The 16,123-nt window shown below is 50.7% G+C and overlaps 3 protein-coding genes across 3 annotated transcripts; 1 reads left to right on the top strand and 2 right to left on the bottom strand.

The window, feature by feature from the left end:
* Positions 1-364: 364 nt before the first annotated feature.
* On the top strand, positions 365-3,998 carry FPOAC1_001407 (uncharacterized protein; the record flags this gene model as incomplete). Its single annotated transcript, XM_044846011.1, has 6 exons — positions 365-587; positions 692-787; positions 1,444-1,505; positions 1,562-1,685; positions 1,735-2,658; positions 2,821-3,998. 6 exons carry the CDS (start codon positions 365-367, stop codon positions 3,996-3,998), a joined length of 2,607 nt encoding a protein of 868 aa, XP_044711927.1.
* Positions 3,999-4,670: 672 nt separating this feature from the next.
* On the bottom strand, positions 4,671-6,750 carry FPOAC1_001408 (uncharacterized protein; the record flags this gene model as incomplete). The annotated part of the gene is made up of 2 exons (XM_044846012.1): positions 4,671-6,167; positions 6,241-6,750. The coding sequence occupies 2 exons, from the start codon at positions 6,748-6,750 to the stop codon at positions 4,671-4,673; spliced, it is 2,007 nt and encodes a 668-aa protein (XP_044711928.1).
* A 3,441-nt stretch (positions 6,751-10,191) lies between these two features.
* FPOAC1_001409 (uncharacterized protein) lies at positions 10,192-16,004 on the bottom strand (the record flags this gene model as incomplete). The annotated part of the gene is made up of 2 exons (XM_044846013.1): positions 10,192-15,471; positions 15,522-16,004. 2 exons carry the CDS (start codon positions 16,002-16,004, stop codon positions 10,192-10,194), a joined length of 5,763 nt encoding a protein of 1,920 aa, XP_044711929.1.
* Between the last annotated feature and the right edge of the window lie 119 nt (positions 16,005-16,123).

Below are 16,123 nucleotides of genomic sequence, written 5' to 3' on the forward strand. Positions count from 1 at the left end.
ACGGGGGAGCTCTGCCCCACCTGGCTCACTCTTTGCCCTCACTCCCTCGCTGTGCCTCACATGGCCGGGGCCATGGGGGGTGAGGGCCCAGCACAATGTAATGTCGTGCGCTCGTGCCGGGGGGCCTCATCTCTCGTCCTGTTGATTCTTCTTTTTCATCTCTTCTCGTCCACCTCCTACATCGGGCAACGGTTGCCCACCTTCTGTTGTGTACCACCGACAAATGGCTACTGGCATGTGTGAGCAGTAACAGGCCAGCGAACTTCTTGGGATAGCGACCAGTCATGCTCAACATCTCAAGCCGATATAACAGGAACTCATTAAAAAGTCGACTCTGGACGAGATGAGATGATCTGGTCTAGATATGAGCCGGGATGACTACACTCCACGGGGCCTATCCGACCTGGAGTCCCATCTTGATATTGCCGGCGAACGTCAGCGACCTCACTTTGATGTTGGCACTGGGTCGGAGCCAATTGCACCATCACCAAACCAGCAAGGCCAACATGTCACTCTCAATGCCGCTCTCGAGGTCGATATGCTGCGGCACAAACTCCGCACCCTCGAAAATCTTGTTGAACGTTACGGTACGTCTGATTTAGCCATCCCTTTCCGAGCGCTTTCAACATTACTTGTGTCTTGCACTTTGGGCGTCTGTTTTGAGATGTGTTCTGATTGCGTTCTGTTGTAGGAATTTCGCCACACGTTCCCTCTCTTTCTGAAGCTGAAGAAGCCCGAGCTCTTCAATATCGTTGCGAATGCCTCGAGTCCGCGTGCAGGCAACAGAGTAAGCCATTGACCCAGCCTTGCTTGATCCATCATGCGAGTCTAGTCTGCGATTAGAAGAGAGTAAAGCTAACAGAATAGACATGGACGTTGCGCGTACTCTAAAAAGTTCACCTACATTCCCGCCACCACAGGGATATTCATCATGGCTCGATCATCATCTCATGCATCATGACCGAGTGACTCGCTCTTTACCCTTGACAGATTCTACTTCATTGCCTACCCCCGCGAGGGCCTCTTTTAAGTGTGTGTATGAACAATGCGTTCACTATATTTATGGATTCTCGACCCAGTTGGAACGAGACAATCACCTTCGGTCACACTCGAAAAATAGCACGAGTGATTCGGAACTAACTATGCGAGCCGAGGGCTCTTCAAACACCTCCGAACTCCTAGGGAAAGGCGGCGGCCTTTTGCCTCGGGATCGATTACCGCCTATTCACCCGCCTGCCACACTTGTAACGGCTAACCTACCACCTCTCCCCTTTCCGACACCATCAACCGCCTCCACAGCGACGAGAAGGGACCACGGCTCGAGTTTTTCATTTTCGGAGCCTAAACCTGTCCTGCCGAGAAGTAACGAGGAAACGACTGCTGACCCTCAGCTGCCTCCTTTAAAAAGAGCTCGTGTGGGACATGATCGCCTAAAGTCTATAGGCGAGCTGAAGCTCATCCGCAATAACGATCCTTGTCTCCGGTGTCGAGCCTCGAACAGACCAGTAAGTACCTCTCCTCTGGCAGTTTTCCAGATAAAACTGGGTGCTTACCATCCTAGTGTGACGCAAACAACCCGTGTTCCCGCTGCTCGGGAGTGTCCTCGTCTGACTCGGAGATACATTGGAGCGTCCTTGGATGCTATCGTGGGTCTGTCACATCCCTTGTTGATGTTCTGCTCCAAGGTATGAGTTGTTTTCACCAGGCTCGTTGCTCTAGCTAATTTCAGAGTAGGGTCGTTTGCTTGGTCACAACCTCATACGCCGTTGACGCCCTCTAACCCCCGTCGCGGCAGCATTAATGATAAAATACTAGCACAGAACCCTGCTCTTTCAACTGTCACAAGGTCTGCCTGGAGAGTTGATTTCCAGGATACGTTCTGGTGGCAAGACGGAGAGCCTGGTCTTGGTGAAGGCGTTAACCATCCACCGGGACCAGGTTACCACGATCAAGGAGCTCCGCCGCCTGTTCTCCAGCTCATTTCTTCCAGCCCGAGTTTTCGGGGCGTTGCCTTCGACATTCTTGAGATATTGAGTCTGAGCGGTCAACTTTCTATTTCGCGAGAAGAAGAACAGGCGGTACATCCCGCTCTTTTCCGCGCAAAACAACTACTACGAGAGATTGTGTACTACGATGCATCTCAGCCGAAACCCCTCTTACGAATCGAAACCAGCTTTCCTCCCCGGACTCCTATTGATGTTCGTCCTTCGACTGAACGGAACGTGCTCTTGAGGGAATGCACACGGCGGTACCTAGTCTCATTGGATTTCGCAGCCTCAAACTTGCAAAGCATGAGTGCCAGGCAATGGCTAGGAGTTTTTATCTCCCTTTGCATTTTTAGTGCTGTGGACACTATTTTGGTAGATCTTGCTTGGTCCTTCCAGGGAAATGACCCGTCACAAGCAGGTACAACACCGACAGAAAGGCCTGACCAAGTTATCCGAAGCGTGTATCAGGTGCTAGTTTCTCTATTCAGTATTTCGAGCGATCCCTTGGCGAACAGCTCGGAATCCGACGACCCAATTGTCCGCAACATCGCTCGGATTATCAGGCGCGAATATTGGCCTCCTAGGCACCTTTTCTCAAGCATCGACTTTCTTATGAGCCTTGGTGCAGGCGAAACGCCTAATCATGGGTTTAACGGTTTTGTCATGCCGAGTAGGCATTCTCTCGGATTCAGAAGCTCAAGAGCCTTGTCTTCCGCGCAGTCAGAAAGTATGCTTCGGCAACCCTTTTCGAAACCTCCACTGTCGATGGGCTTGGCAAGTTCATCGTCGCAGTATATACCCCCTGGAATTAGGCCAGACTTTTCTTTACCAGGCCAATTTGCACTGCCGAACGATATAGCGGGACGTGCTCGCAGACACACAATAAGTGATGACATGTCGCCATATCCAGAATCGAGACGACCTTCAGGTGGCGAGCCCATCTCACCGTCGAGACTAAAATCTTCGTCCCGCCGAACCTCGTTACGGCGTGTCTATTGCGACAAGTGCAACGAGCATCCGGACGGGTTTCGGGGTGACCATGAACTGCGGCGCCATATAGATGCTAAGCATTCAGCCACAGTGAAACGATGGGTTTGTAAAGAGCCGAAAACCCTGCTACCTTCTTCACCGCAACCCGTCATACCATTGTCGAGGTGCAAGGCATGCCTAGCACAGAAGCGCTACGGGGCATACTACAATGCCGCCGCACATCTTCGCCGAGCGCATTTCCGGCCTCATAGGGTAGGCAAGGCCAGTGGCGATTGGCCATCCATGAGTGTTTTGAAGGATTGGATGCGGGAAGTACGCCAATCAGTTGATGTACCGGACGAGCATATTTCCAGTGGCGAAGACGATATGGACGAATTTCCTTCACCAGCCAACTACAGAGACTCAATGTCTCATCAAGCTCCCATGATTCCCGAAGCCCAACCGCCTGCCGCTGTACTAGGGCCACTTCTCTCCTCGAGTACTATTGACCAGTCGATACCGATTGAACGAGCTAGCCCATCTCGACGACCCGCCGAAAACCGAACGAGGTGTCCCCATCCAGACTGTGGTCGAGAATTCCGTGACTTGGCATCTCACATGCTCACACACCAAGAGGAGAGGCCCGAAAAGTGCCCGATTGTAACGTGCGAATACCATACGAAAGGATTTGCGCGCAAGTACGATAAGAACCGCCATGCCCTTACTCATTATCGTGGGTCAATGGTGTGCCCATTCTGCCCTGGAGTCGGAAGTCCTTTCGAGAAGGTGTTTACGCGTGCGGATGTCTTTAAACGACACTTGACTGCTGCTCATCAAGTTGATCAGACGGGTCATAGCAGTGGTCACAGACTACCTGGAGGTGACGATCCGGTAGGCACAAAAGCAAGGTGTTCCATATGCAAAAACGGGTTCAGTACTGCTCAAGACTTCTACGAGCATCTTGACGACTGTGTACTGGGCGTCATTGTGCCGTCTGGAAGTACGTCAAGTCAACAAACCCGTTTGCAGGGATCGCCATAATCACATTGATTCGTCGTCATACGGGTCGTTCAACGTAAAAAAATATAAACCGCTGGTGTCAATGAGAGCAGTTGCACGAATGAGATGGTATTGATAATTCTGATGGAACAGGACAGGACGCAACCTTTATACCACTTATTCTTTTATAACTTCTTGTTCCTTTTGTCGAATTTAACATCATATAGAGATCATGTGCCTGGCGCACGGGGAGACCGGACTTTCGATTCTAGATACCACCAGAGTTTTGGCGGCAGTCGCCGCGGTTTTGTCTTTTTTGTATTATGATCACGCAACCTTGGATATATAGTATATCGATATACAACAAGCAGTTTCGAGGCTGAGCGAACATCAACTACACAGCATTACTTCAACGAAAGCCATGTGACACTGGATAAGTTCTCAATCAGATATTAGTGGTACGGCACAGATTATTAGATAGGCATGAGTGAATACTGTTCTATTCTGGCTGCGTAGTTATTCTACAACCAGCTACCTATGAGTTTTGTATCAAAGCGATACAGATCGAACTTTTGGATTCTCCATTAAAACCAACAATGCATTGAATACCGTTAACGCCAAACCCATGCTATCAGCCGCACGCTCCAGTAAGATGACATATGTATGTGATAGTGATTCTTTCGAGTGCTATCCCGTAGAAAAGACGTAATGGAATTATTTCGTAATGGAATCATCAGAAGGCGCGGCCGTCTTCTCGTTCACTGAGTCTACCATGAGAGATTCATCTCGTCGACCAATGTGCTTGGGGCTAGAGCGCTTGAAGAACTCGTGGATCTCGGGAGAGAACTCGCCATCTTCGGGCATGGCGCCCTCAGTCTCCTTGGGGCCGCGGTTGGCCTGGACAAGCTCCCACTCGGTGCGCATGTCCTGAACCTTGGCGCGCCAGTCAGCCTCAGGATCGTAGTTCTTGCCAAGGCCTCGAAGACGCTCCCAGAGGGACAGATGGATAGGGTTAACAGCGACACCGTGGTACTCGCTCTCCTTGCCGTCGCGGATGTAGTGCCAGCGACGCTCCTGCTCCTTGAGGTCGAGACCAGTGGTGTCAGGGAGGAAAACCCAAGTAAGAAGCATGCCAGCAAGACCGAACCAAGGGACGAGGTAAAACTTGGTCTGGTCGTCGATGTAGTTGTAGAGAACGGAGGCAAGGAGAGCGCCAGATTTGCCGATGCAGGCAGAGAAACCGTGGGCTGTGGCGCGAATGGGTGTAGGGAAAACCTCACCGGCGACGAGGAAGGTAACTGAGTTGGGACCAAACTGGTTGAAGAAAGAGGAGATGAAGTACATGGCCTGGAAGGAGTGTATTCCGGCAGGGCTGGTGTAGTAGTCGTACTTGAAGGCGGGGATGACGAACATCAGGAAGCACATGAAGAAGCCAACCTGCTGCATCATTTTGCGGCCGTACATCTTGTTGTCAATAAGCAGGGAAGCGAGGTAGTAACCGGCCAGAGAGACGGTGATGTTGACAAGGTTCCAGGTCCAGGTGGTGAAAATGGAGTTGCTGTCGGGAGAAATGACCTTGATGAACTGGCCTTGGAAGAGCTTGTTGCCGTAGAAGAAGACATCGTTGCAAAACCAAGTACCAGAAGTAGCCAAAAGGCGGCCACCAAAGTTGGTGAAGCAGTGTCGAAGGGCGTTCAGATCGTAACCAGTGACGTTTGAGCGCTTCTTGGCCTCGGCGAGCTGCTTACCAGCGCTGCGCATGCGGTAGGTACGGTAATAGAGGAGCCAGAGCGTACCAATGGCGGGGAACGCAAAGGACAGGCGGAAGGTGTACTGTGCGGCAGAGGCGCTGTAGGGGGGCGAGCTTTTTCCGTTGTTGAAGATGGCGAGGAGAGCAATGAGGACGACCTGGTTGACGAACTGACCCCAACCCTGCATCAGGAAAGCTGTGGTGACACGGCGACCACGGTGCAGACGATCCTCACGAGTGGAAATTCTGCCACCGGAGGAAACACCCTCGAGAGACGAGGTAGCTGTAATGGGGTACTCGCCTCCAACACCGAAACCGTAGAAGAAGAGAGACCAAGCGTAGCAAATAACCCAGCCCTGAAGGGTAAGTCCCCAAGAAGCCGTGAGCATAAGGAGACCGATAAACATGATGGCGGCATCTTGAATAAGACCCCATCGGCGACCAACCCAGTCACCCATAACCTGCGGAGAGTCAGAATCGATTCATAAAAAACGATATTTGAAGTTGCCAGTGAGATGCTGGGGGAAAACTTACACCAACGACGGCCTGACCAACCATGATACCGATAATCTCAAGGTACGTCACAGAGGCAACCCAGTTGTGAGAGCAGGTAGTGGGCTCCTTGCCCCAGCAATCAGGCCAAACAGCCTTGAACAGAGGCTCGAGGTTACCAATGGAGAAGAGGACATAGCCCTCAAGACCAAGACCGGCACCGGGAATGACAGCATGGCGAAAGTACCAGGACAAAGGTGACAGAGGGTCTTCCTTGAACATTGCCCAGGCAGTTGCAGCCTCTTCCTTGGCAGCATCGTTATCGACCTTTGAGACGAAGCGATAGCGCTGTGACAAAGGCAGGTCGGCCCAGTAAACGCCATCCTCGTTGTAGGAATCATCTGGGCGTGTTACATGACTGAAGATGCGGCGCTCATCAGCAGTAGCATAAGCAATGGGCTCGTTTGAGATTTGCTCAGAGTCGCTGTCGGCAGGACCGTGCGGAACAGGGATCACTGCCGGCACCGCAGACTCGTGATGCCTGTGAACCATTGTGACAAAGGACGTAGTGAGCCTTTGGCTAGCTAACAAACTGTTTTGCTGATGATGCTTGATTAGAGATGTAGGAATTGGAATATGCCTGGAGTTTTGTAGGAAGGCAGCTATAGGAAGGAAGTAGGTAGGTAGGTATGTATAACTCAAGCCAGGCGCAAATACCTAGGTACTAAGTGGGAAAAGCACAAACCACCAGAGGGGGGAAAAGTTTTATACTGGAGGCAAAGAAGAGCCGAGGGGCCCAATTTTGATGGGGCAAGAAATGAATCGAGAGATTCAAAGACAGGGAAATATCTTGTCTTGGATATTTTGGGATCTGGGAGAGGAAAGACAAGAGACCAATTCCAACGATTTGAGAAGGCGAGGAAGGGCAGTATTTGAACTACATCAACTACTATGTAGAGCTCGGATATCCAAAACGACAGTGACGAGCATCGTGAGAAAAAGTTTAGCCAGTAAGAAGACGCAAATTAACCTCGTGGGAGAACGTGTGGACAAAAGTCGATCTCTGGGGTCGATTAGGAGAGGGTGTGCGCGTGTGTATAGTATAGCTCCCGTGCGCCATCTGTTGCTTGACCGAAAGAGCATGTCGCCGCCGCCTCGTTTCTAGCATGACCATTGTGCCGTTACCTTTTTTCTGGCATCAGGGACCAGGAGCTCCAACTTCCAATAAGAGAGAAACAAAGCGGGCTATGGGTTTAGCTCTGGAACTATGTAAGAAACGTCAGGGGTGGGTGACATGGCATTGGATGGTCAATGGGACACTGCATGCTTTTGATCCGTCAGAAGCAGAAGCAGAAGCAGAAGCAGATGCAGATGCGGATGCAGATGCGGATGGGGTGGGACCTTCCAAATGTCTGGATCATGTACCAAGATACGTACAGAGTACACAATCGTACCATGGCCATCAAACGCCGAGAGATCCTATCAATATACAGTACATTTTAACCGTAGCAACGTCTGGAACGGATGAGGCATGAAACATGATTTTGATTTAGATTCAGATTAGATAATCAAAACAATGACGAAATATCAATAAAATGGCTGACGTCTTCATTCTGCGCCGTTCCCGTTGAAAAAAAGTATGCTTCAAGGCGTATGTATTCAGACTTTAGATAAGGCACGTTTTTTCGACTCTGATCCGCAAGAGGCTGGACGGCCTCTGTATCTTTTTTTTTCTTTCTTTTTTTTTAATTCGGAGATGGAAAAACCTGGGGTTCGTTTATTCGCAATGGCAGTCGCACACGCGAGCAAAAGAGACAAAAAAAGATATTACATATGTATACAACAAACTCAGTCGAGTAGGAGCAACCCGGCTAAAACGGCATCTTCAAGACCCGCCTGACCTTGCTTCGGCCGACGCCGTTGGCAGGAGCAAGGCCGATCTCTGCTTAGAAAATCTCCATTCATGGCATTCTAAGGGACTATGACCCTCGATTAAAAATGGATCTGGATCCTTTTGTTGAGAGATAATTCGGCCATTGAGTTTTCTGTTACCATGCAACTGCAACTGCATCTGCAACACACACACCACAATGCGGCCCGTTTTCTATTTGTGGTGTCAACATATCTATTCTTCTTCTTCTTCTTCTTCTTCTTTAAACCTTCGGTATCCTAATTGAGACACCGGGAAATTGTCCTAGATTCTTGTCGGTTATTTTTATGCTTTGACAATTGTCGTTTCTTTTCTGCTGCCAAGATCTTTTGCTTTCTGCTATTCTCATCATCCCGGCTCGGCGCTGTCGGGAGCCGCAGATGGGTGGCTCGGCACTGGCGTTCTAAGCCTAAACAGGGCAGAATTATGAAAAATTCGATGCACGAGATAAAAGGTGGAACCGACTCTGTGGGGTCCTTCTCAACGACATCCGCCTAATGCGGAAAGAAGTCGTGTGATGTTGACAGAGAATTCATCCATCAACTCTAGGTACATAGGTATGTACTATTTATTAACTCTTTGACTCTTTCTCGCTTCACATGCTAAAGTATTGCCTATCAAACTTAAAATTATTCTTTTCTTAACAAGATCAACGCTAAAGAAAAGCTTAATCTAGCTGTGTTTTATGCTGGTTTTTAATCCATGTCAATCAATCCTACTCTACTTTTGTACTCTATCTTGATCCCCTCGCATAAACAGTTCATACCTACTCTCAAGTATGTAGCGTTTTTGCAAGGTCTAGCCCGTTGCCGACCCCGCTTGTCTTTTCAACACCGGGACCCTACCTTAGTAACTACCTCTAAGGTAGTAGGTACGATTAGTACTTACGTACAGGCTACCGTGTACCCTCAGCTCATGCCAACGTCAACTTGCTACTACTAAGGTAGCTTGCCATGCATGCAAGACGCCCGCCATCCGCATCTGAGGCGTGCTTTGGTGCTGAATTCTTACTCGTTCGCATCCAGCAATTGATCGTGTGCTCGCTCTCGATGCTCACTGAAAGATTGACTACCTCGTGCTAAATTTTGCATATCATCGTAAATAACCAACATCTCTCAAGTCTCAGCCCGTTCCGCCCCTCTTCGTCTTGTCTGGCCTTCCCCATCCCATAATAACCATAACAAATATGCATACTAAGTCGGTGGATAATACTCCAGCACCCCCAATCTCCAATCCCTTCTCCTCCCCTCCACATTCTAAACTGTCCTCCTGGCACTCTTGCAGATGGGGTTCATCATCTCTGATTTGCGCTTCATGCCACCTCGACCGAAACTTCAATCCCAGCCCCTCCATTCTCCAGAGTCTCGTTGTTGGTCCGGGGCAGGCCCCCTCCTTTCACCTCTGTTTTCCGAGAAATGATTGATTGCCGGTACATGTCACTGTTCTTGTTCACCAAGTCCTCTCAATGCGTAAATACTGCTATCAAGTTAAGTTACTAAGCTGACCGAGTGCGACTACATTACTGCGGGTGATAGATACACTCGTTTCAAGTTCACAAAGATGTGTTTGCATGGCCCCAGGACCGCCAAGGACATCTCAGCGCTCGCAGTTCCCGCCTCTTCTTCCTCTTTCACAACTGCGAAGTCGACACATCTGCATCTTGATGGTTTTGGTTTTTTTTTCTTCCCGCTGTCTCCAATTCCATAATCCACTTCTCGTGTTTATATGGCTCAGGGTCCCAGGGACTGTCGGATCAACTAGGGCGAGGCGAGGAGGCTCCAGTTTCTTTTACCGTGAAAAACTTGAAGCATCCTACGTTCAGTCTGTTCGCCGGACGGCATCTCTCTCCTTCCGCATTAGCACATCTGCGCTCAATGCTGCTCGTGTGCGACACCGTCATCCTCAGTGCAACTTGACTCAGTCTCCGCTCAAACGCCACGCTGCATTTCGTAGATACAAAGAAAAATGGACATGAAAATCAATAAAAAAAGAATGCTTCAAAACAGCTTCCCACATACAGTGGCCCGAAAGCTTTCTGGTGTTCGCCCAACTACGGGTTAATGTTATTTCCCGATCGGTCTTGGTGTTGCTTCCTCATCTTCACCGCAACCACCGTCTCTCATAATGACCGGGGGGCGGGGCGTTGCATCTACGCTGCCAGTCCCATCCTTGTCGGTTTTGGGTGTAATATCCTCAACTTTCATCTCTGAATCAGGAGGTGTACGCGCTGTAGTCTCAGTGACAATTTCGCCATCCAAGATTCCCGCTTCCATCTCCTTCGACGGCGTCGTCACAACTTGGGTCACAGCTTCAGGCGTGCTCTCCGAGCCCACCGTCAAACTGTCATGGCTGTTCGCTCGCATCATCTCTATGCCAAGCTTGGAGCTAGGTAGACTGGCTTTGCTCAGCATTTGCTGGCTATTGCGACCATGATGTTCGTGATGTTTCTCTCTGCCGCCCCCTAGCTCTTCATCCTCGTCATCGGCCGATTCAGTGCCTTCCAGCGTTCTTTGTTCAGAGCCTTCGCGCTTCACTTTCACCTTGTCATTGCCCCTAGGGCGGTGTTCCATCTGGGCTGGGGCGGACTGCTGGGCCACAAGTTGAGGAATTACCTTTTTTGTAGGCTCGTGGGCATCGTTATTTTCAGTAATGTTCAAACCCCCTTCGTCCCATTCGTTTGTGCCTTTGCGGCTTACGACGACCGGTAACTCGTCCGTCGTCACCGACTCTGAATCACCAAACAAAGACGACGTAATCGAATCTTCACGGCTGGACATCATCGCGGCTCCCAGGCGGCCAGCGAAAATGGACGAGCCCGATGTTGGGCTATCTTCAAGGCGAGAATTAGCCTTGCGAATTCCCAATGGAACCGGCCGTGGCATACCCGATGGATGTCCTGGTGACTCAGGCCGCCATCGACACAAGCCTTGCAGGACCTCAGTGAGCTTCGAGGAACTGATCGGCTTCTCGATTAGCGAGTCGAAGTAATGCGGTGCTTGTAGCTCCTTCAGGTAAGCCGTGATAGCCACAATGGGCGTGTGGGAATTGGCATTCTTAGTCTCACGGATCATCCGTGCTACGTCAGCACCGTTGATCTGAGGGAGCTGATATTCAAGGAAAATGACATCAAACTTGATTTCACTCATTGAATACCGAACAGCCTCGGATCCATTCGGCACAGAAATAGTTCGACATCTCAACTTCTCGAGCAGTTTTTCCATAACCATGCGAGATACTGGGTGATCCTCACATATCAGCACGTCCAATGGCCGGAAAGTAGGTCCTTCGTCAAAAGCAATCTGCGAAAGTCGTCTCGAGCTCTGCCTGCGCCTCTGCACTCGGAGAAGGGCGTTATGCTTCTCGCCTTCGTTATCTGATGAAGATGGGGACATATCAAACACTTGACTTCTCCTGTTCCGATGATGATGCATTATGTCAGAAGCAACAGGGCTGCCATCTTGAGACTGCGAACCAACAGTGAGTGACCTTGAACGCCCTGCGGATGAATTGCTCGATTGTCTTGGGGTCGAGATAGTCTTCTGAGGCGACAAAGACAAGGGAGGTGGTGCTGCGCTACGAGTCTGCACAGGAGACGATGCCGCGACTGTGGTGGCGGCCTTTTGTAGGCTCGGCGGCACCTTGGGTATTTCAAAAGCTGAACTTGGCTGCAGAGTCGCAGCAGCTGACTGATGTGACAGGCTGGATGAGTTGCTCGATGCCTTCCGTCGACCTTCGGCTCCTTGCCCCGCAACAAATGACACAAGCAGTGGTGACGAAGGCTGAGAGGCCCGGTTAGGGGATGCGCTTACATGACCAAAGCCAGAGGGCGATTGTGCTCGGTTCGTCGCTTTAGCATTGGAGATAGTTCGGGAAACAGGGTTGGATAAGACAGGACTGCCTTCGAGAGATGGTCCCGGTGACACAACGCTGTTTACCGCTCCGGGGCTGGTGGAGGTTCCTTTGCTCTGCGCAGCCAGCGCCTCAGCTCTTAGTTTTTGAATAACGTCTTTGTTAGCTTTCTCCAGCACAGGAAGGTTTTTGAACGAGAAGGAGCCAAAATCATCCATCGCAACGGGCTCGCTCAGACGTCTCGATTTCAAATCACGGACGTGAGGTGGGATGTGCAATGGCATGAGTTTCCGATTAATAGAGTTGACCTGAGACCGAACTCGAGAAAGAGCATCGTGTGGTCGCTCGGCATATTCAGAACCCGCCGCGGAGGATTGGGGAGACGCTTGGTCTTCCATTTCCTCAGCAAACGACTGCAGGACGGCTCCTCTAGCATCGAAATATTCTGTGTCTTCAGGATTTTCGGGCTGTGGCACAAATTGAGCCTCGTCTTCCAAAAGGGTGTCCCAGTTGACGTCCTGAAACCAAGGGTGGCTGCGAATCTCGTCACCTCCAGATGGGAACTTATCTTCCCGGTTGGAGCCCAGTCGCTGGTGAGGCTCCATGCACAGTAGCTTGTTGATTAAATCTTTGGCTTCCTCGGATATCGGTTCGCATTCGTTCTCATCTGGCCATTGGATCTTCCGTGCGAGAATATTCTCAAACACATGCTCAGCCTCACCAGCGTGAAAGGGAGGGACTCCGTAAAGAAATTCAAAGAGGATGCAGCCAACAGACCACCAATCACTTGTCTCATCTTGCTTGTCGCCCTTGATAGTTTCCGGAGCCAGATAGTCGGGTGTTCCCACAAAACGTCGGTTGGTGTCTTCGGGGTTGAACAGAGCCATTGGTGGGGGCATCATATTAGAGAGTGGTAAAGAGTTTCTGGCATGGCTATCCATACTCATCCTTGAGCCAACACTCATGGGCAGATCTGGTGATCCTTGTGTTATGACTTCCTCATCCAGCGGTGACTTAATACTGTTGGCTTGAGATGCCGTCTCAGTGTCATTCAAGGAAAAGTTGGTGACCATACGAGCCAGCGTCTCGCTACCGCCGCTATCACTTCGGTGAGTGCCTGATATTCGGCGAGGTTCCTGACCAAGGCTGAAATAGGACGGTTGGGCTAAGCTGCCAACCTCTGGAGTCATTTGAGGTGTCTGGCTGGGAGACTGAGCATGGCCATGCAAATCGAGAGATGCTGATCTCGAAGATGCAATAGATGCAGATCGAGCAAAAGGGCCTTGTTTGAGTAGGTCTGGTGTTCCGTCCGAGATCTCGCTGTTCAACGCGCGCTTCTGTCGGCCAACTAATCCTAGTCGCGAGAGACCAAAATCCGTGAGCTTCAGGTGACCCTTTTGATCAATGAGAAGGTTATCTGGTTTCAAGTCGCGATGGATAATGCCGCGACTATGAAGGTGCTCGACACCCAAGACGACCTCGCCAAGATACTTCTTTACCCATTCCTCGGGAAGTCCTCCAAGAACCTTGATCAGAGACGCGCAGTCACCGCCGTTGAGATACTCCATCACAAGATAGAGATAATCTTTGCTTGAGAACGTCCAGTAAAGCTTGGCAACGAAATCACTTTCTCCTTGCCACATCATGATGGCACGCTCCGCCTTGACGTTGCCAACTTGGTTCTTGGCCACCATGTCAGCTTTCTTAAGGACTTTGATTGCAAAGTATTCTCCCGTGGACTTTTTCTTTGATAGATATACACTGCCGAAAGCACCCTTGCTGATAGGCTTAATGATCTCGAAATCTTTAATCGACGGCTGAGTTGGCCGTTGTTGTGGAGGAGCTTGGTTGGCGCCCAGGCGAGGGGATGGCGGCGGCTTCATGACAAAGTCAGATATGGCTGCCGACGACTGTCTACGATGGTGCCTGTGGCTGTGGGCAGCAGGGGAGCTGAAATCACTACCTGGAAGCATGGGCGATGCTTCTGGGGACACCACACCCTCCTGGGACAACGGGAACCCCCTAGCTTTGATCCGTAAAGGGGAGGATGGTTGCCCAGGGCGGGAAGGCGACTCCTGGCGGTGAGGGGATGAAGTACCGGGCAAGATGAGACTTCTTCGGTGACGTCTCCTTGTACTAGCAGCACGTCGAAGGTCGCCAAACTCTGAGATGGGCGACTCGGTCCTGGGGGCATTACGAGACGTAACTGAAGACGACCTAAAGCCGCCTTCGCTATCCAGGAAGTCCCCTTCCATGTAGATGGAGTCTCTACGGGTATCACGAGCTTGAAATCCCAGATTACTCTGCCCACTAAAGTGCGACCGTGGTGTTGGGCACTCCTTTGGACTGCTAGATCTAGTAGAAGCCACAAAGGAGGTTGGTCGAGATCGGTCCCGGTTCTCGGACAGACTCATTTGGCGAAGAGCCGTGGCCAACACGGATGGACTGTTGAGGGGTCCCGCCAAGCTTTCGCTGTCCCGTTGCTCGAATTGCTGAGGCTCGGGCGCCAACGGTTCTGCAGGAATATCTTCATCTGCTTCAACCGCCTCGTCGCATGAATCGCACTGCTCGTAGTCAGAGTTCTGTCTTCCTTCTTCAGTTGAGTCTGTCAGCTCGCCATTGGCTATGCGAGCTGCCTTCCTCAATGCCTCGTCAATACAGTCTTGAACAAGGCATGCGAGCTCGATACGGATACGTTCGGCATATTCAATAATCTTCCTGTGGCGAAAAACGGCATCGACTTTGGTTCTGGCAACCTTTTCTGTATCAGCACACAGTAGAGCCAACCCTTGTTCTTGTTCAAGGGTGTTTGTGCTTGGTGACTGCCATTGTAGAACCTGTGATATTCGCGATTCAGATTGCGGCGATTGCGTTCTAAATTCGCCGTTGTTTTGTTGTGTTGTGGACTCCTTTATGGCAGGAGTGCTGACCTCAATGGCAGTGTCACAAAGATCCATTAGCAACTCCACGATTCGAGCTTGCGGTCGACGAATAGCGAACGAGCGTGCCCTAGTATGCCCAAATCCTCCAGAGCGTTCCCGAGATCGGGGTAGTGAGCTGCCAGGAGATGACTGTGTTGACGGCGGCGGTCCAATCGGTAAGCCCTTGTACTCAGCAACGGGTACAGGGGTTTGATCACCGGCTAGAGACCGGCTCTTACGGGCCTCCAGGGCATCGAGGACCTTGACGATCGAATGTCGATGTTCAGTCAGGTTTTCTTGGGCCATTTGGACGTCCATCTCAGCCCGATGTTCTTGAAGACATAAATCTGTGTGTTTCTCAAACCACCAGCGAGGAATTTGGCGCTCGCAAATCCGGCAGAGGACAGGCGGTGGGGGTTCTAATTGTTCAGGATCGTCGAGCCCGCTCTCGGCGAGTTGGGTCAAATAACTTGCCAAAACTTCAGCACCAGAGCCTAGCGAATCGACAATAACGCTGGGCAGATCGATCTTGATCTCTCGAGGAGCAACCCAGGGACGGATCATCCACATTGTCTGCGAAGAAGATCAGCGCTGTAGATAAAAGTAATGTTCAAAAATCTCACATGGCTCTCACCACCCGAAACACTATCATAGACCATAATTCCCTGAGCTTCGAGGTCCACAACATGGAACGGCTGGTCTTCGGGATCTTGTTCAAGGTCGTCAATAGGTAATAGCTTCGAAAGGGGTCCCAGTTGGACTGTAAATCGTACTCGATGACTTCGAGAGTCATCCTTCTTCATAGATTCGACAGCTTCAAAAAATACGTTCTTGTTGTCACTGACTATCAATTCTGAGATATGTACGCCATTGACAGTCTCAAACTGAGTGCCCACGACGTCAGTCCAGGAAGGACTGACCCATTTAATAGTTCCATCGAAATTGAGATCGACGATTGTATTGAGAGTCTGTTCAGCGGCTTCGCGAAGCTCCTCACGTTCTTCCCTGATGTCCTGACTCAAAGACCTCTCCATGGCAGTTGTTTGTTGTGCCCTGAGAGAGGTAACTGCTGGGGGCGCCAATGTGGCGCCGGACGGAGAGTCCATGAGTATCTCGAAGGTAGAAACCACTCAAGCTAGAGACGGGTGAAGTAAATCGATGTTTCGTAGATATCGTCGAATCGTGGTATAATGGGCCGGTGCCGGGGGTTAGAGTAGTTGCGGAC

The sequence above is a fragment of the Fusarium poae genome, chromosome 1, assembly GCF_019609905.1.
Source record: "Fusarium poae strain DAOMC 252244 chromosome 1, whole genome shotgun sequence".
Lineage (NCBI taxonomy): Eukaryota > Fungi > Ascomycota > Sordariomycetes > Hypocreales > Nectriaceae > Fusarium > Fusarium poae.